This window comes from Mixophyes fleayi, chromosome 9 (assembly GCF_038048845.1).
Source record: "Mixophyes fleayi isolate aMixFle1 chromosome 9, aMixFle1.hap1, whole genome shotgun sequence".
Lineage (NCBI taxonomy): Eukaryota > Metazoa > Chordata > Amphibia > Anura > Limnodynastidae > Mixophyes > Mixophyes fleayi.
In genome coordinates this window covers 82738452-82758964 of record NC_134410.1, presented here as the reverse complement: position 1 = coordinate 82758964, position 20513 = coordinate 82738452, and the positions used below count along the sequence as shown (strand labels likewise).

The window sequence follows — 20513 nt, the reverse complement described above, 5'->3', positions numbered from 1 at the left end:
TGCCCGTTTGATATCAGCTGCGCCTTCTGCATCTGTAATATCTGCAGATCCTCCAGAGGCAGCTTGGATTAAGAAGCACAGGGAATATTTTGGCAGGGGGTAAGAAGAAAGTGAGCAAATCAAAATAATTTTCGTGTGTTTTACTTGAGTTTGTATGTGTCACAATTTTGCTTGTTTGTTCCACTAAACCTAGTTTTGAAAAATAAATGGGTTCCTTTATTTTTTGTACATTTATTGTAAGCATTACATTATTATTAAACCCAAAAGATACTTACATGTAACGTAACATAAAATAACATATGACGTGAAGGCAGAAAAATCTTCTGAATATGGTGTACTTGAATCAACGTCATCTTCTTCGTGGCCAGCTTCCTTGGCCTCTTCCACCCATGGAACTCAACTCCGGATGGCAATATTTTGAAGTAACACATACACATTAATGATGTTGCAAACAATATCCGGCGCATCCACCAGTCCGGCCAAGGCAGCGAAACCTGGCTTTTAAAAGGCCAAAAGTCAGTTCTATAACCAATCTGTTACGAAATTAGCATGTCTTTGACTATTCATGTCTACCCGTGAACTGAGCTTTTAGCATGTCATGTTTCCAACCTGGGGGTAAATTTATCAAGCTGCGAGTTTGAAAAGTGGAGATACTGCCTGTAGCAAGCAATTATATTCTAGCCATTATTTTGTAGAATGTGGTAAATAAATGATAACTATAATCTCATTGGTTGCAATAGGCAACATCTCTACTTTTCAAACCCACCGGAAACTCACAGCTTGATAAATGTACCTCCTAGTCTGTTCCCTGACATCAATCTTGAGTTCTGTCCAACAACAGTAGCAACCTTGCCATGAAGTCCATCCCCTTCATTGGATGACCCCTTGGTGATGACCAGTTACTCATTAGACTCCATGCCTCAAGTGAATCAGCAGTATTGATGAAAACACATTGGGTACACAACATTATCCACAGTATGTATGTTTTCTTACAAAGTAGAGTGGCCATCAAATCCCCTCTAAGTGTGGGTTTCCATCTTTTATCTATTTTTTCCTTCTTTTACATACCTCTGTCTACCTGATTGTGAGTCATTCTCAAGCTGATTGACATTTACTGCTGCTACCTCATTCTCTTCACAACTAGACATGGAACTGAAATAAATACTTAAGTACCCCATTTAACAACCATCTGTGTATGGGAGCCACATATAATTCAATGACATATTCAACATTCAAAAAAGCATTCAACAAAAATTGTACATAAGCAATGATATTTTCTAGGCGTGATGGAATAAGAACGCAAAATAGTTTCTGTGACATTTCGCTGCTTAAAGACTTTACGGTCAAAACATCAGTTTAATCATTTAGAATTTCTTAATACATGCCCTCGCCTACCCTCTTCCTGGGGGCAGTAGACACATCCGTAGGAGGAATCCTAGAGCAACCAAGGACAGCAAAGAAGTCTCCTCTTGCCCCCGTGCCATGAGGGGGTATCTGGTAGACCTGGAGGGTAGAAAATATTATCACATTTATTACTTCATTATATTTTCACTAAATAAACACACAAACCATTTGCCATAGACCTGTGTGTGTGTATTTTCATATTAATGTAACATTTTTATAAAAGTTTACAGTTTAGGTGATCATTTCTGGATCTGCTTTATACTACTTCTGTTTATTTGTTTGCCATTATTTGTAATCAGAATGCTGTAACACCATGAGAGTAAGACCAGGCAAAAAATAAAGAAATTAATAAATAAATATTATTTAAATGTTTGAGTAGGAAGATGTGTGAAATGCCATTATACAGATTTAGGGACACTGTTGCACATCTGTATAAGCAATTGCAACACAGTTATTTAAGCAATATCAGTGGAAGGGATATCAGTGAAAATGATGAGGGTTATTGGACATCCACTACTATTATCCACCCCCCTGTGAGTCACTGGACACACAAGCATATTGTATTCATATATTCTGTGGCAAGAGCCCGCTATTGCAGAAGCACATGCAAACAACTTCTTCCTTTTTATGTAGTTTTATTGTCAGGATAGTAAATGTTTTGACACCGTACAGATTTCACAGCAATTCTTGGAGACCCTAAATGCTAGCTAGACATAGCTCAGCTCTCTAAAGACCAGCCAGCTTTCCCAGCGTTGGTCTCAGTGCACAAATGATACAAAACAAGCTTTTATACCTGATACTCCTCCCCCAGCCTTAGCTTGATGGACAGGTGACACACCCACCTTCTCTTTAAGAGGAAACGCCCATCCCTGGCTCTGTTTGCACTAACTGACACACCCTGTCTGTTTGCTGAGAGGAAGGATTTCAAGTCATGTAAGTTTAACCTAACTTAAACTATTGCTTTTCATACATAAGTCTTTACATTCAATCTAGGTGCATTACTGCACAAATGTTTTACTCTACTTCCCTGCTTTCTCTGCATATTGCCAGCTTAATGCCTCCTTTTGTTACATATCCCTCCCCCTACTGTCTCCAAGTAGGGGGACGCGGACTTCGCGAGGAGCGCATATTTTTGTGACAACGCATCTGCATTTTTGTGTAGAATCCCGGGTCTATGTTCTACTGAGAACTTGAAAGGTTGCAGTGCCAAGAACCAGCGGGTTACCTTGGCATTTACCTCCCGGTTGTTCTGCATCCATCTCAATGGTGCATGGTCTTTTATTAAGGTGAACTCTCTGCCAAGGAGATAATAGCGCAGAGCTTCTGTAGCCCATTTTATTGGCGAGACATTCTTTCTCCACAGTGGCATATTTTTGCTCTCTTGGAAGAAACTTACGACTTAGGTACAGGACAGGATTTTCTACTCCATTCTTCTCCTGTGACAAGACAGAACCTAAGCCAACACCAGAAGCATCAGTTTGGAGGAAGAACCTCCGGGTAAAATCCGGTGCTTGTAGAAATGGGGAGGAACAAAGAGCTAACCAAAGATCAGACCAGGCGGTTTCTGCAAAATCAGACCAGGTTAATCTATATGGACAACTTTTTTTTTTAACATGTCCGTAAGTGGAGCAGCTCTACTGGCGAAGTGGCTTACAAACCGCCTGTAGTAACCTACTAAGCCTAAAAAGGTTCTTAACTGCGACTTTTTCTCTGGTCTCACCCAATTTTTGACTGCCTCCACTTTGTCTAGCTGGGGTTTTACATGCCCTCGACCAACAACGTACCCCAAATATTTGGCTTCTCTCATGGCTATGGCACATTTCTCTGGGTTAGCTGTTAACCCTGCTGACCTTAATGAAGCTAAGACCGCCTCAACTTTGACTAAATGTGATCCCCAGTCTGGGGTATAAATCACTATATCATCCAAGTAAGCGGCTGCATAAGCTGTGTGAGGTTGCAGCAACTTATTCATGGCCCTTTGGAAGGTGGCAGGTGCCCCATGCAACCTAAAGGGTAGGACTTTATATTGATAGAGACCATCAGGGGTGGAAAATGCAGTCTATGGCTTGGCCGTGGAAGTCAGGGGAACTTGCCAATAACCCTTTGTTAGATCAAGGGTTGTCAAATAATTGCTACCAGCAAGATTTTCCACTAGTTCATCCACACGTGGCATCGGATAGGCATCAAACTGCGACATACTGTTTAGGCGCCTAAACTCATTGCAGAACCTAATTGTCCCATTGGGTTTCGGGACAAGCACAATGGGACTATTCCACTCGCTAGTGGACTCTTCAATCACATCTAACTGGAGCATCTTCTCGATCTCCTTTCTCACGTCCACCCGTCTGGCTTCTGGAATATGATATGGCTTCTGCTTTACAATAACTACTGGCGCAGTGAGAATGTCGTATTCGATTAAGGTAGTGCGCCCAGGAATGGAAGAGAAGACATCCATGTTTCGGCGAATCATTTCTTCAGTCTGTTGTCTCTGCTGAATGGACAAAGCTGGCTCTACGGCACTTCAGACTTTTCAATGGCAGTACACACTACCTGAGGAGAAGTTTCCTCATCATGCCAAGGTTTAAGGAGGTTAACATGATATATATGCTCCTCCCTTCTCCTACATAACTGGCGGACTCTGTAATTCACAGGACCGACAGCCTCTAGAACTTCATATGGACCCTGCCAATGGGCGAAAAGTTTGCTTTCCTGGGTGGGAACCAGGACTAGGACCTTGTCCCCAGGCTTGAAAGATCGAACAACAGCACTTTTATCATAACTTTTTCTCTGTCGTTGCTGAGCCTCTTTTACATGTTGCTGCACAATGGGCCCTATCTTTCCTAGCCTCTCATACATTTGGGACACAAATTGTACCAGATTTGGCTCCCTGGGACCTTGCTGCTCCCACCCTTCTTTTAACATATCCAAGATACCCCTGGGCTGTCTCCCAAACAATAACTCAGAGGGACTAAACCCTGTTGAAGCTTGAGGTACCTCACGGATGGCAAACATCAAATAGGGAATAAGAGTGTCTCAATCTTTTTTCTCTTGAGCCACTGCTTTCCTGAGCATGTGCTTTAATGTGCGGTTAAAGCGTTCCACCAAGCCATCTGTTTGTGGATGGTATACAGAGGTGTGAAGCGCCGTAACCCCTAGCAACTGGCACATGTCCTTCATCAGTTTAGACATGAATGGAGTACCCTGGTCTGTGAGAATATCTTTGGGTATTCCCAAGCGTGTAAACATCAATACAAGTTCTCTAGCTATGGTGCTGGACTTTATGTTTCATAGGGGAATTGCCTCTGGATACCTGGTTGCATAGTCAAGCACCACTAGTATATATTGGTGCCCACGTGCGGATTTTTCCAGTGGCCTCACAAGGTCCATAGCTATCCGTTCAAAGGGAACTTGTACTATTGGTATTGGAATGAGAGGTGCCCTGTACATGGGTTTGGGACAGGTTCTCTGACAAATGGGACAGGAACGGCAATAATGTTTCACTGCCATGTGTACACCGGGCCAGTAAAACCTAAGCAGAACTCGTTCCTGTGTTTTATCCTCCCCCAGGTGTCCCCCACAGACATATGTGTGTGCTGCTTTTAACACTAGGGGTACATGGACCTGAGGAACCATTAATTGTTTTACTTTTTCCCCCTGTACATTAGCAACTCTATACAGCAAATTATTTTTAACAATAAAATATGGTATACCTTCTGCAGTCTGGGTGGCTTTCGCTACCCCATTTTCCTCAGTCACACTTTTAAAGGCATGTTCCAAAGTGGCATCATTAAGTTGGTCTCGAGCAAAGTCCTGCAGAGGAAACAATATTGGTATTGCGGACCAGTCCGTATCCTCATTGACAGGCGGGGTGGGCTCATCTGCGACATCACCGACCAATGCTAGCTTGGACTGTCCATGTTTCCCCGCAGGTGGATGCTTTTGTGGAACTCCTGCTGTGACTCCCAGGATGGCATTCCGGTTTGGAGGTTCCCAAAGATCGATATCCCGATGTTGTGGATTCCTAGGTGGTTCCTTTAAGACCGGGCTTCCGACCGTTGCATCAGTTGCCGGCATGTCCGGCCAGATCCGCTCACCGAGGACATCATTAAACAGTGGGAAGTCTCGCCCCAAAATGAGTGGATATGGGAGTTTAGGTGATATGACAGCTAACACCATAACAGTTTTGTCTTTGAGTGTGACTGGTAGTATTGTTCTTTCATACTCCTCTGTTGTGCCATGTACGCAAAGAACCTTCACCTTGGGCAACCGAGAAGTTATGTTTTCGGGTAAGGCAGAGCTGGAAACCAATGAGAGTTCACACCCCGAGTCAACCAAGGCCAGAACAAGGTTTTGGTTGATTAGCACAGTCACCCGGAACAAACAAGGACTTCCTGATGTGGGACTCATGGTAAAACAGCTTGGAAATGCAGGCCCAATATGTGCCACGGAACAGTCCATGGGTTCCTGTAGTTTAGGACACTCTGCCTTAAAGTGGCCTGGCTCACACATTCAAAACACTTCAGATTAGACGGCTTTGCACCTGGCCATCTGTCCGTAGCAGTTTTGCCTTTGGGCCCTGTAGCAAGGATTGTCAAACCTGGCATTACTGCACAAATGTTTTACTCTACTTCCCTGCTTTCTCTGCATATTGCCAGCTAAATGCCTCCTTTTGTTACAATTCCTATATGTGAAATGTAAAAACTGAGACAAGCACATTTCGTGCTATACATGTACAAAACAGACAACTCACACCCATGCACTACAGGTGGAGAAATGACATGCACTTAATACACATCACTTTCTCTTCAAAGAGGCAAGATTAACTCTAAATTAATTTCTCAATCACGAACACAACTCATGCACACTGTATCAACCACATGCAGTTGTCTCTTATTACACCCCTCCCTCTAAAGTATACTGAATCATGGGAAAACTGAATCCACACACATCCTCCTCCTATTATTTAATGCCCCCAATGTGACTCCTGTTTTTATAACCTCCTGCCTACATTTCATTCTGCCCTTTAAGCTATCCCTAGGACTTGCCCTGTGCAATCATCTCACCACTTATGACACAATTATCCCCCAGCTTATGGGTCATAGCCAAAGCTGTCACAAAATCCTTAACCTGATGTTGCCAGTCGCAATTCCAAAATACAATTGCCTCTGGCCACTGAAAATCTATGTAATACCTCCCTTACACCCATGTTTTCACTTCACTGCTATTTTAGTTGCCGAACAAGGCCAACTTTGTGTGGGAAGATCACAGCAGTCGTAGAGATACAACCAATGGGAGTGTTAATCACAATGGCTGTAAATTGAAACCTTACAGAAATGAAAGTTGCTCAATCAATTTACAAGCTCATAGCAGGGGCTTGAAAGGGTCGGGTTATCCTGAAAGGACCAAACACAGAGAAAAATCCCCCAGCACACTGCTATAGCCAGCAAAGGAACTGCTATTTCTGCTTGTACATAAAAATGCAAAGGTCTCAGTTGCAAACATTTCCAAATGTATGTTTAAGCCACCCGTCACTCCACAGTGCTTTTGCTAATAGGGTGGTCCTAACTCTAAACAGTGAGAGTCCCATATATTTGGGCCATACATATATGTGTTTTGAAATTGAGAGCTAACGTACCAAGAGGTACCCCAGAAGCCTCCAAATTGCAATACAGCGCCAGCACTCCTCCTCAGCTACTGACACCAACATGCCTCTCAGACAAACAATACAGAAGTGGAAGTTGCTCAATCAATTAATATGCTCATAGCAGGTGCTTAAAAGGATGGAGTTACCCTGAAAGGAACAAACACAGAGAAAAATCCCCCAGCACACTGCTATAGCCAGCAAAGGAGCTGCTATATTTACTTGTACATAAAAATGCAAGTCTCAGTTGCACACATTTGCAAATGTATGTTGAAACCTGCCTTTTAAACCTATATATCTGTTATTGGGACTGTGTGTGTACATTTAATTAGGTGGTTAATAAGTTGTGTGTTTCTGCAAGTGAGGGCACTGAGAGAAGGTTTTAGGGCTCAAATTGAGAAGGTTCATTTGCAATTAGGACCTGTATGTGTATGTGAGATTGAGATGTAGGCATGTGAACTGCAGACAGACACCCTCAATGTCTCACACATTTAATCAAAACATAGAAACCCCTATCATATGTTGATATTAGCAGTGGAAGGAACAGGTTGTTAGTTTGCAGTAAGGGTGTGCACCGGCCACTTTTAGTGTTTTGGGTTTTGGGTTTTGGGTTCTGATTAGCTTGAGGTTTTGGGTTCTGATTTGTTTTGCCAAAACACCCGACTCAAGGTTTTGGTTCTGATTTAGGGTTTTGGGTTGATTTTTTTTAAAAAAAAAAAAAGCATAAAAAGTGAAAAAAAACAGTTTTTTTTTTGTTTTTCACTCCTACGCTATTATTAACCTCAATAACATTCAATAACAATCATTTCCACTAATTTCCAGTCTATTCTTAACACCTCACACCTCATAATATTGTTTTAAGGCCAAAAGGTTGCACCGAGGTAGCTGGATGTCTAAGCTAAGCGGCACAAGTGGGCGGCACAAACACGTGGCCCATCTAGGAGTGGCACTGCAGTGGCAGACAGGATGGCAGTTGAAAAACTAGGCCCCAAAGAGCACATAATGCCAAAAAAAGAGGTGCAAGATGGAATTGTCCTCGGGCCCTCCCACCCACCCTTATGTTGTTGAAATAGGACATGCGCACTTTAACAAACCAATCATTTCAGCCACATGGCCTACAAAACTGTGGCTGAAATAATTGGTTTGTTTGGACCCCCACAAAATGAGCTGGCAAAGAAAAAAAAGAGGTGCAAGATGGAATTGTCCTTGGGAATGTTGTTGAAATAGGACATGCACACTTTAACAAACCAATCATTTCAGCGACAGGGCCTACCAAACAACTGTGGCTGAAATGATTGGTTTGTTTGGGCCCCCACACAAAAAAAGCTATTCATCTCTCCCTGTACAAACTAAACTGGCTCTACTGAGGCAAGATGTCGTCCTCATCCTCATCCTCTGATTCCTCGCCCCATTCAGTGTGTACTTCCTCATCCTCACACATTATCAATTCGTCCCCACTGGACTCCACAATCACAGGTCCCTCTGTAGTCTCTGGAGGCCAGTGCTGGTCTTGATTCAAGAATTGATAATTCATTTTTATGAACATCATCTTCTCAACGTTCTGCGGAAGCAACCTCCTTCGCCGCTCACTGACCAGGTTCCCCGCTGCACTAAAAACTCTTTCCGAGTACACACTGGAGGGGGGACAACTCAGGTAAAATAGAGCCAGTTTGTACAGGGGCTTCCAAACTGCCTTTTTTTACTGCCAGTAAGAATATGGACTGTCTGACATGTCTACTTGGATGGTGTCAGCAAAGTAATGCTCCACCATTTTTTCAATTGTGACAGCATCCAATGCAGCTACAGTAGACATGTCTGCAATGGTTGGCAGGTCCTTCAGTCCGGACCAGATGTTGTCTGCATGCCCGCCAGCGGGTCGTTTCGGAAATCTCAGCTGTTTCCTCGCAGCCACAGGTGTGGAAGAAAATAAAGGAGGAGCTGTTGGCATGTCACGGTCCTCTTCAGAGGACAATCTCCTGACCAGCAAGTCTTTGCACCGCTGTAGACTTGTGTCCGCCAGAAACAGAGACACAACATACGCTTTAAACCGAGGATCGAGCACGGTGGCCAGAATGTACCGTATTTCCCCATGTATAAGACGCACCCATGTATAAGACGCACCTCAATTTTGGGGCCCAAAATTTAAATAAAGATGTATTACAATAAGTTACTGAAGCAGAAGGCTTGTCTGGTTGTGATTTTAGTGAGAGATCTCACATCAGGTCTAGAGGAGCAGAATTTACAATGAAGTCCCACATTCAATTACAGGAAGGCAGTGCTGATGCACAGCGCTGTACATACCATACTACATGCTGGGCTAAATTATCGGCAGTCAGCGGAGACTGGGAGGCGCCTGAATGACCTGATGGTCTTTTTACCTGAAACTGTTCAGCGGGGACTCCTCTCTCATACCCTCACAACAGGGGTCATCTGGGCTCAATTATCGGTGGTCAGCGGAGCTGCCGGTCACGTGACTGACAGCTCCGAGACATCAGAGACTGTGGGAGGCGCCTGACGGTCCTGAAAGAGCAGATCTGTTCAGCGGGGACTCCTCTCTCATCCCCTCACACCAGGGATCATCGTCTTCATTCAGGTAAGTAGCGCTGGCAGTGTATAAGACGCACTCTTTTTTTAGACCCAAAATTTGGGGGGAAAAGGTGCGTCTTATACATGGGGAAATACGGTATTCCTCTGACTTTAAAAGAGTGACCACCCTCGGATCCTGGCAAAGCGTATGAAGGGCTTCATCCACAAGAGCTACATGCTTAGTGGAATAGCAATGCTTTAACAGCTCCTCCCTCACTTTCTCCAGCTGCTTCTGCAACAGCCTGATCAGGGGAATCACCTGAATCAAGCTGGCAGTGTCGGAACTGACTTCTCGTGTGGCAAGTTCAAACGGCTGGAGAACCTTGCACAACACGGAAATACTGCGCTTGACTTAGGCGCATCCCAACTCCTTTGCCTATGTCGTAGGTGGCTGTGTAGGCTTGAATGGCCTTTTGCTGCTCCTCCATCCTCTGCAGCATATAGAGGGTGGAGTTCCAGCGCGTCACAACCTCTTGTTTGAGGTGATGGCAGGGCAGGTTCAGACTTTTTTGGTGTTGCACGAGTCTGCGGTAGGCAGTGGCAGAATGCCAAAAGTGTCCAGCAATTTTGCGGGCCACCGCAAGCATATCCTGCACACCCCTGTCACTCTTCAGGTAATGCTGCACCACCAAATTTATTGTGTGGGCAAAACATGGGACATGCTGGAAATTGCCCATATGTAATGCCCGCACAATGTTACTGGCGTTGTCCGACACCACAAATCCCCAGGAGAGTGTAAGTGGGGTAAGCCACTGCGAAATAATTTCTCTCAGTTTCTCTAAGAGGTTGTTAGCGTTGTGCCTCTTACTGAAACCAGCGATACACGTTGCCTGCCTTGGAACGAGCAGGCGTTTGAGAGATGCTGCTACTGATGCTGCTGTTGCTGCGGAACTCAATGCATCTACCCAGTGGGCTGTCACAGTCATATAGTCCTTAGTTTGCCCTGAACCACTTGTCCACATGTCCGCGGTTAAGTGGACAGTGGGTACAACCGCATTTTTCAGAGCACTGAGGACACTTTTTCGTACTTCTCTGTACATCTTTGGTATCGCCTGCCTAGTGAAGTGGAATCTCGATGGGATTTGGTACCGGAGACACAATACCTCCATCAACCGTCAAAATCCCACTCCACTGATGGCGGACACCGAACGCACGTCTAACACCAACATAGCTGTTATTGACGCAGTTATCCGCTTTGCCACAGGATGACTAGTGTCGTACTTCGTGCAAGAACAGTGAACGTAGGTAAATATTGCAGTACTAATATTTCTGGCCTGCAAGAACAGTGAACGTAGGTAAATATTGCAGTACTAATATTTCTGGACTGCAAGAACAGTGAACGTATTTTAATTTTGCAGTACTAAGATTTCTGGACTGCAAGAACAGTGAACGTAGGTAAATATTGCAGTACTAATATTTCTGGACTGCAAGAACAGTGAACATATTTTAATTTTGCAGTAATAATATTTCTGGACTGCAGAACAGTGAACGTAGGTAAATATTGCAGTACTAATATTTCTGGACTGCAAGAACAGTGAACGTAGGTAAATATTGCAGTACTAATATTTCTGGACTGCAAGAACAGTGAACGTAGGCAAAGATTGCAGTACTAATATTTCTGGACTGCAAGAACATTGAACGTATTTTAATTTTGCAGTGCTAAGATTTCTGGACTGCAAGAACAGTGAACGTAGGTAAATATTGCAGTACTAATATTTCTGGACTGCAAGAACAGTGAACGTAGGTAAATATTGCAGTACTAATATTTCTGGACTGCAAGAACAGTGAACGTATTTTAATTTTGCAGCACTAATATTTCTGGACTGCAAGAACAGTGGACGTAGGTAAATATTGCAGTACTAATATTTTTGGACTGCAAGAACAGTGAACGTATTTTAATTTTGCAGTACTAATATATCTGGACTGCAAGAACAGTGAACGTAGGTAAATATTGCAGTACTAATATTACTGGACTGCAAGAACAGTGAACGTAGGTAAATATTGCAGTACTAATATTTCTGGACTGCAAGAACAGTGAACGTAGGTAAATATTGCAGTACTAATATTTTTGGACTGCAAGAACAGTGAACGTATTTTAATTTTGCAGTACTAATATATCTGGACTGCAAGAACAGTGAACGTAGGTAAATATTGCAGTACTAATATTACTGGACTGCAAGAACAGTGAACGTAGGTAAATATTGCAGTACTAATATTTCTGGACTGCAAGAACAGTGAACGTAGGTAAATATTGCAGTACTAATATTTCTGGACTGCAAGAACAGTGAACGTAGGTAAATATTGCAGTACTAATATTTCTGGACTGCAAGAACAGTGAACGTAGGTAAATATTGCAGTACTAATATTTCTGGACTGCAAGAATATATTGCACTAGAAAATTCTTTATACTTTTTAAGTAATTTTTTTATATATTTTTATTATTATTTTTGTATAATTTTTGTATAATTTTTTTTTATTATTTTTGTATAATTTTTTTGTTATTTTTTTAAAAAATGTTTATGATTTTTTAAAAATTTGAAAATAACTATGGACTTAGCAGAACAAAGCACAGGACACAGCACCACTGGACTCAGCAGGACAGAGCACAGGACAAAAGCACCACTGGACTCAGCAGGACAGAGCACTGGCCAAAGCACTACTGGACTCAGCAGGACAGAGCACAGGACAAAAGCACCACTGGACTGATCAGCAGGACAGAGCACAGGACAAACTAACCACTGGATTAAGCAGGACAGAGTGACAGGACACAGGAGCACCACTAAACTACAACCTCCCTCTTCCCTGATCTGAGCCCGAATGAAGATGGCAGCCGCAAGCGGCGAATTTATGCAATCCGAGTCTCGCGAGATCCGCCGCGAGACTTGGACGTCATAGCCTCGGTTTGATTTTTTTTGGCCGCCGGAAATACCCGAACAGTGCTTGGATCCCGTCGGATCCACACTGTTCTGGTGGGCTCGGATTAGCGCAATCCGAGCCCGCTCATCTCTAGTTTGCAGTGGAGACATTTGACTGCTGGGGCAGTGTGTGAGTGGTATCATTGGGAACTTATTAGGAATTAGAAGCATAATGTGGAGAGCTATGTCACAACACAGACCGGAGAATTTTTTTTTAACATGGCATAGTGACATGGTGCTGGTTACTCCCAGGAGTAAACCACTTGGCTGGAAACCCCTGACTTCGCCATGACTGGCGAAGATGCTTGTTTCTGAGAGGTCGGGTCATGAAGGACATAGCCAAATTTGAGTTGGAGAAGGTAGTATCATGACGGATGAATACGAAATTGATGGGTTGGACAATTTTGAATTGTCTGTAATTGGTATTGCGGTGGATCATCATGGTGTCTTCTCCTTTAGGAGCAGAATTTCCATGCAATGCTCTAGTCTTGGCAGTACCATCTAGGCTTGGCAGTCTGAATAATTTGGCAAGCAGAGCAGGTGTGTGAAAATCAGTCAACTTAATCCAAGAGATGTCTTCAGCCCTTCAAGTCCTCTCCTACATCTGCGAGAATCAATGATTGATTGGATGATGTACTCCTGTATGATGAATTCCTATATCTCTACCGCCGGAGAAGGAACCATCTTTCTTCCAGGAAATAGGTTCTTCATCTCCAGTTTCAGAAGGGAGATGTGAAACATGGGTGGATCCAGGAGGAGAAGGTAGCCATAGTCTTTACACTACCAGATTTATCTTCCTGCTGCATAAACTGAATAGCATAAAATTGGAACATCTTCCAGTGACTGGAATTGACACACATCAACACCTGAATAGTCTCATGGGTTACAATTGCTGGTGCTCATCCATCCACAGCTTCACTGTCCTGTTCTTCAAAACCAAGGCTAGTTCCATCTTGCAGGCAAAGTCCAAATCTATGACAATCTCCATGGCTCTGGAAACCAAGAAGGCTTTGGTGACTACAGAGCATGCCTCCCCATCTCCAGGAGAGAGCAAGCGACAGCTTAAATTGGAAAGAGGAAGGTTTAGGAAAAATTGGACCAATTCTCATCAGACTTGCCTCCTGTTGTGCTGAATAAATCAGTTTCCCAATGGATACTTTCTTTTCAATTATGGGCACTCTTTCATCCAGTGAACTTGGCAGCCACAAAATATCATGTATCAAGCAACAGTTTGCAAACTGCTGCTGAATAGTGATTAAAATGTGGTTCTCCAGTTTGAATTTATCTTGCCTGTCAGAATGTAACACGAAAAAACTTTATGTTATTTACAAGGCCAGCCTAGTCAATCAGCCCAAGGGTTGTATAGGGCCGGCCTGAAAAAATGATCATGAACTTGCAACAGATTATCGGCCCAATGCTAACTAGCACTGGTCATTTACTGGTACCCCTGGCTGGTGGGAACCAGGAGTGACTTTTATCATTTCCTACAAGTCCGTCATTGGCTACAAACACACAGCTCCCACACTGAACCCCTGCCCCTCCATACATATGATTAAAACTCTTATCATTTAACCACAAGGTAGGCATATCTTCATGGTATAAAAAAGTTATGGCCCTATTGAAGAAAAAAAAACTAGCTATCCAAACATAATTGAATCACAATTAAAGGTATTGTTCACAAATTAAGATTGGGACAAAACTTTACTGACTATATTTAAGATGTCCACATGTATAAACCATTCTGAGATGCTTGAAAAAATTGTTTACAGATTATACCACACTCCGGATAAGCTCTACAAAATCTGGCCAACTGTATCCATGTCCACTCCCCCACCTATGTCCCCGGTTTACTTCCTCTAACTGCGTCCCAGCTGTCACAGCGACCTCTAAATTTGTCGTGGTCATCACCATGGCAATGCCCAGGATCTAATTAGAGCTACGCCCCGGCACTTGAGGGCAGCCGGGCGCGTGTGCATTAGTACTTAATATCTTGTGAACAGGAAAGCTTACATGCCCTAAATCACACATTAAGGCCTCCTGGGGTAATTTAGGAATGCTGCCCCTATTAATTAAGCAGCCCCTGGGACTCATTATGAAACTGCCCTCACTAAGGTCAAAAACAAACTTCTCTTTGCTAAATTTAAGGGACAATTCTCACTTATCCTTCTCAACCTTTCTTGAATAAATATAAGTGAACATAAAGCTCCTGATTAAACTAAAATAAGTTATTTATTAATAACATACATTATAAAAAACCTATAAACATAAATCAAAACAGTTCTAATCTCACTGAAAAATAAGAATCAACAATAAGAACTGAAGGCTGAATTAAGCAAGAAGGATAATAAAATTTGTAGGCTGTGTCACTAGGCTTTAGTTAGTATTCTGGGTCAAAAGTTTAACTGGACTACGCCCCTCTGATGACACAGGGGAGGGGAGACACAATAGGATGAGCAGAGATAAAATCACTCTCTGAAGTTCCTGGTGTTGCTTTCTCTGCCTGTCTCTTGTGCATTTATCTTTTGTGTCTATATCTTTTTTCTTTACTTTTCCTTGCCAGCTTACATTTTATGTCCCCTTTTCTTCATCTCTATTCATCTCCCCCTTAGTATTTAATTAATTTTTCTGTTCACCCTTTCCCTTGTACTCCCCCCATTGATCTTTTCCCTTCCCCCCTTCATTTTCCTTACCTCCTGCCTCTTTTTCCACTACGGAGTTTTATCGTGCCCACCCCAAACACACACAGTCTCTCACGGCAGCCACCTCCGTTCGTGGATGAGCACTCCGGTGCTTTTACACAGGGCCCCCCGCTCCCCCTCCAGTAGGGCGAACGGCCAAACATCCATTCCCTCCCTGTGCAGCTCGTGGGGGAAGGATATCCATCTGCCCAGGTCTTGCGCCATCACTTCCGGGCTCGGTCTTCTGACGTCAGTGCGTCCCCGAGCACCACGCAGACTCGGGGAGCACAGGCACAACGGTGCCGGATCTATGGCAGGTAGGGCTCCCCCCACCACAGCTCGGGGCACTAGGTCCAACAGCCACCATTATGCTGGTGGGAGTAGCAGTGCCCCCCAGCACCGCTATGAATCGTGGGGTAGCCCCACTCCGCCAGTACTATAAATTCCAGGCCGCTATATCGTTATGTGACTGGGAGATTGGTGGTACCCCCAGCAGTTACAGTCAAACAGCAGGCAGGTTAGGGCCCCTGAGGGACAGAGAACTGCAAACGTAATGGGAGAGGTGGCAAGGACACAGACAAGCAGTCGCAGTCCAAGGTACTAGTTGTGGACAGAGAGCTGACTCCCAAGCGCAGTCGGCAATCCGCCAGGAGTACAAAAAGCAGGAGGAATAGTGCTGGGTCTGTAACTCAGTCCTGGTCACGTAGCAAGTCTGACCGTGGGGCTGCAGAGTGGAGAGCAATGGTGTGGTTCTGTACTGGGTTTACAACAGGTGGGTGACATCAGGAGGAAGTCTGCATCACATGTCTAACTGTCCCATGTTTCTGTTAGTAACATGTCTCTTCCAGCAGGTGCAGGTGTGGGTGATCGATATGCATGGTCAGTGAGTCATGGTAGCTATAACTCAGCGCGATCGGGTGTGGAAGGTCAGTTGTTCGATTCAGAAGGCGGCTCCGTTTGGTCATGTGAAATTAACATGTTTGATTTACCAGATGATCGTCATATTTTGTCTGAATGCTATAGCTCTAGTATGGAATCTTCTGGCTCTGATGCATGCCCCAAGAAGCAAGTGAAGAGCTTGTGCAGGCATTTTGTTGCTTGTGAGGACAGCAGAGCACCGAGGCGGGGTGAGTGCTACAGGGGATCTTGGCTCACTGGGGATGAAATGGTGTTCAGGTCTCGGTGCGGGATAGGATATTCAAAAGCAGGTATATTGACATGTTCACTGTAACCGAGAAAGCCAAGAAGGCGGTGACATGGGCAATATGTTACGGTTCAGGTACCTTAGCCAGTATTTTCGCAGGCTTTCCTAGGGCGCGGAGTCTAACGGCCTCCCGGTCTTCACCAAGAACCACCACAAGGTAGGGTGGGTTTTGCTGCCGAAGAACCGCAGGTCGCGGCCCCCAGGTTAGCCTACTGGCGTAAGGAAAAGGTACTAAGTGATGGATAGACAGGGTGGTGCAATTAATTAAGCACACTAACCGTGAAATCCAGGGTCTGGTGGTCTGGAACGGAAACTGGTTCGGTGCACGGTATCTGTCGTATGCGTAGTATTGGAGATGAGTCCAAGGGTAGTCAGGTACACAGCTGGGTCGGTACACAGGAGATGATCCAAAATAGGTGCCAGGGAGGAGTCCAGAGAATAGCCAGGAACATTGCCGAGTCGGTACACAGGAATCAGTCCAATACATGGTGCCAGGGATAAGCCAAAGGATAGTCAGGACGCAGCCAGGTCGGTACACAGGAGTCTGGGAGAATGCAGGAGCACACAGGAAGCAGGAACACAGGAATCAGGTACACAGGGAGAGGGAGCCAGAAACAGGAAACACATTGCTCTGACACAGATAGTGTGTCAGAGCAGGGAAGATATAGGGTTTGAATTCCCCACCCAGGAGTCACCTGACCTGACGCTGAGAGGACCCGGAAGTGCGGGGACGCGAACAGGAGAAGTGCAGACCCGCCGGAGACGACGGCTGCAGACATCGCCGATGGAGCAGCAGAGGGGGCACAGGTAAGCTCATGACACATTAGCCCAAAGGGGGTAGCGGTTCGGCTAGCTATAAGACTTACAAAAACTGGCTTACAGGGGCATACCTGTTTGCTACGTGCTACTTTAGGTCACGTCCTCGGGAATGGATAGACATGTTGAAATACTTACACATGGTCAATGAAATGTACACATCATCCTGTTCAGGGGTGTAGTTAGCCTATGATGAGATTTTTTGGGAGAAATATGATGGCCATCCCAGCCTAATTCTTGGCTATCAGGATGTGGAGACATGGTTGAAGGTGTCCCAGGGCAGATGGGGTAACGCTTCCCTGGCCATGATGGGGCATGACCGCGTGTACGGGGCAAGAGTGGTGCATCCATTCTCAGTAAGGGCCGCTGCTTTACCTTTTTTTAGAACCAGTTGCTTACACAGAGCAGCATGTAGGTACGCCCACGCTTGCCTGCATTGCAGGAATGGACACCCCTCGTAGTCTTGCAACAAGCTCGTCAGAGGGTGTGGAGCAGGTAATATGCACGCCCCCAATGCTGCAGAAGGTAGAATCTCCAATTAACGTGGTTATCCTGGGCTGATTGCTTGCACGCTATCCATTTCGGTCTGCAGCAAAGTTTTTAAGGCAGGGATTCCTGCATGGTTTTCAGTTGCCCATCCAGGGTTACGTGAGGATGTCCGCGGTTAGAAACTTGAAATCAGCTAGTTTATTTCCTGAAGTCATAGCAACCAAGATAGATAAGAAAAATGCGCTAGATCGTATGAGCAGGCCTTTCCGGTTCCCTCTTACTTGGTAATCTCAACAATGGGGGTGGTTCCCAAGAAGGCTCCAGGGAAATACAAGCTGATTCAGCACCTGTCCTTCCCGCAAGGGGAGAACATTCTGAGGGGAAGGCATCTGTGAATGACGCCTTCCATCCAGAATGCTGTAGTGTAGTGTACCAGTCCTTCGACGCTGCATTGGACATGGTGAGAGGCTCACTACCTAGACCAGGGGTGTCCAACCTTTTAGCTTCCATGGGCCACATTGGAAGACGACGAGTTGGTTTGGGCCGCACATAAAATGCACTAACCCGAACGATAGCTGATCATCGAAAAAACAATAGAAAACATAGTTAACATATTAAACTTACTTGGAAATGAAGTTAGTAAGAGTTAGGAAACCTGTTGCAGAATCATGATTAAAGCAGTAGTCCCATTACCAGCTACAATTGAACTTACCTGCATCTGTCACTTAGTAGGGTTCGGAGAATTAAATGCCCAAAAAATTTTTTCCCTCTCTTTCTGCACCCATGAATCATTTTTTTTATTGACCAGTTTGAAATGGTCACCGATAAAGGTAGCATCAGGAGGACTAATAGAAATCTACAGAGATTTAAAGATAGGGTGGCAGGAAAAATGGCTCATGGAGCAGCCTCCGATGAGGGTAACAGTTGGTGATAATTTCACCCTACTCAGCACTGCACATTTAAAATGGTTTAAAATATTAAAAATACAATCATCTCTTAATATTTATATTAGATACATACAGAGAACACAGCTAGTTAATAATTGCATAGTGCAGAAAGTCCAAATTCAGAGTAACAACAATAAGATACTGGATAATCTTTCACTGCTGCTGATAGTTCGCGCGGGTGACTCCCCTGTGCTGCGCTACGCAATGGATGTCGGGTGTGATGACGTCACCCCCGACATTCACTGCGAGCACCATACGGAGGAGGAGACCAGGGAGGGAGCCGGAGCGCCAGCTGACGTGACCGCAGGGTAAGTATTTTCTTTTTTTTTTGCAGGATTTTTTTTTTCAGTGTTGCCCCCTTGCCACAACCAAAACTCCTACTGGGCAACATTTACAGGCATGCTGGGCCGCATGCGGCCCGCGGGCCGCTGGTTGGACAACCATGACCTAGACGATTTCCTTGTGATTAGTCCAGGTAAGAGCAAGACCTGCCAGGAGATGCTTTTGTATGTGGTGGCTCTTTATCATTGCCTGGGTGTCCCAGTGACGCACGATAAGACTGCAGGTCCTACAAGGAGGTTATCATACTTAGACATCAAGACTGATACAGTCTTGGGCCTTTGTCGGCTCCCCTTGTACAAGGTTAAGAATTTACGCACGTTCATAGGGTATCCTCAAGGGTGACATTGAAACATGCCTAATCTGTGCTTGAGATTTTCAACTTTCCCTGCCGTGTTTTTCACATGGGACGGGCTTTCGCAGGAAGCTGGAGCGGTCAACAGCAGGACGCATGCGTCCTCACTGTAAGATCACTCTGTCCTCTGAGATCCTAGCGTATTTGGTGGTTTGAGATGTTTTTTGTTTTCTTTAATGGAGTGCGCTTGTGGCCCGCGCCCACAGTGTCCAGTACAGAGTTGGAGCTATATACCGATGCAACAGTAGCAGTAGGATTTGGGGCCTATTTCGCTAGGGATTGGTGCGCTGCACCGTGGCCTGGCGAGTGGGTGCGGTCCTTGTACTGTTGGAACTTTTCCCGATTACTGAAGCAGTTGAATTGTGGGCTTCCAGGTTCACGGGGAAACAAATCATTTTCTGGTGCGATAACCTGTGAGTGGTCCAGGCCATTAATCAGCAGTGTGTGACATCTCCACCAGTGATTGCTCTATTGCAGAGGCTGATATTGCGTTTTTTTGGAGCTTTTAGGGTGAGCGAAACAATTGCCTCTTCTAGGTTCGCCACCCTTCCAGGATGCTTGCGCAGCATGTGGTGATTTCTCCTTCCTCAGTTTATGTATGGTCAGGAGGTCTAAATCAGACCAGCTGGGTAGAGGATGCTGGGTCACGTTAGTTCCAGGGATTGGGTTTTCCGTTTGCCCTATTGCTGTGGTTAGTGAATTTGGTGATCTCAGGCCAGGGTCTGCATCCCCTTGGCTGGTGCATGGTGATGGCTAATATCTGGTAAGGACCAGATATTAGTTTTCGGTATTTAAACGAACATTGGTTGCCCTCGGCCTAGATGCCTCTCATTTTGGCTTACATTCCTTCCAAATACGGGCGGCAACGTCCGCAGCAATTGCAGGTGCTTCTGGGCAGGCTATTAGGGAGCTAGGCAGATGGAAAACCAATGTTTATAAACGTTATGTACAGCCTTCTCTACTTTCTTGAGCTTTCTTTCTTTGCTTCTTTCTGCTGCGGTGACACAGGGTTTCGGTTGCTTGTTGCCTTTGGAAGCAGGGTGCAAAGGGATTTGTCCATTTTTTCCCTCTAAAAAGGGGGCCTGATTGGCACTTCGCGCCACAAGGTTTTACGGTTTTACCTTTGCTTGTGTCTCCTG

General features: G+C 44.8%; 1 protein-coding gene across 6 annotated transcripts in view; it reads right to left on the bottom strand.

Annotated features, from left to right (window-relative positions):
- GABRA3 (gamma-aminobutyric acid type A receptor subunit alpha3) overlaps positions 1 to 20513 on the bottom strand; it is a 252998-nt gene that overhangs the window by 224443 nt on the left and 8042 nt on the right. The window contains exons 1-3 of one of the 6 annotated variants that reach the window (XM_075184595.1): positions 16707 to 17263; positions 16508 to 16637; positions 1396 to 1503 (exon numbers count right to left, since the gene is read on the bottom strand). In XM_075184595.1, coding sequence (XP_075040696.1) covers positions 1396 to 1484 — 89 coding nt within the window. In that variant the 5' untranslated portion in view covers positions 1485 to 1503; positions 16508 to 16637; positions 16707 to 17263. Of the gene's footprint in view, positions 1 to 275; positions 499 to 1395; positions 1504 to 5114; positions 5371 to 16507; positions 16638 to 16706; positions 17264 to 20513 lie in introns of those variants that run through there. The other 5 variants (XM_075184596.1, XM_075184597.1, XM_075184598.1 and 2 more) reach the window with 5 other exon arrangements.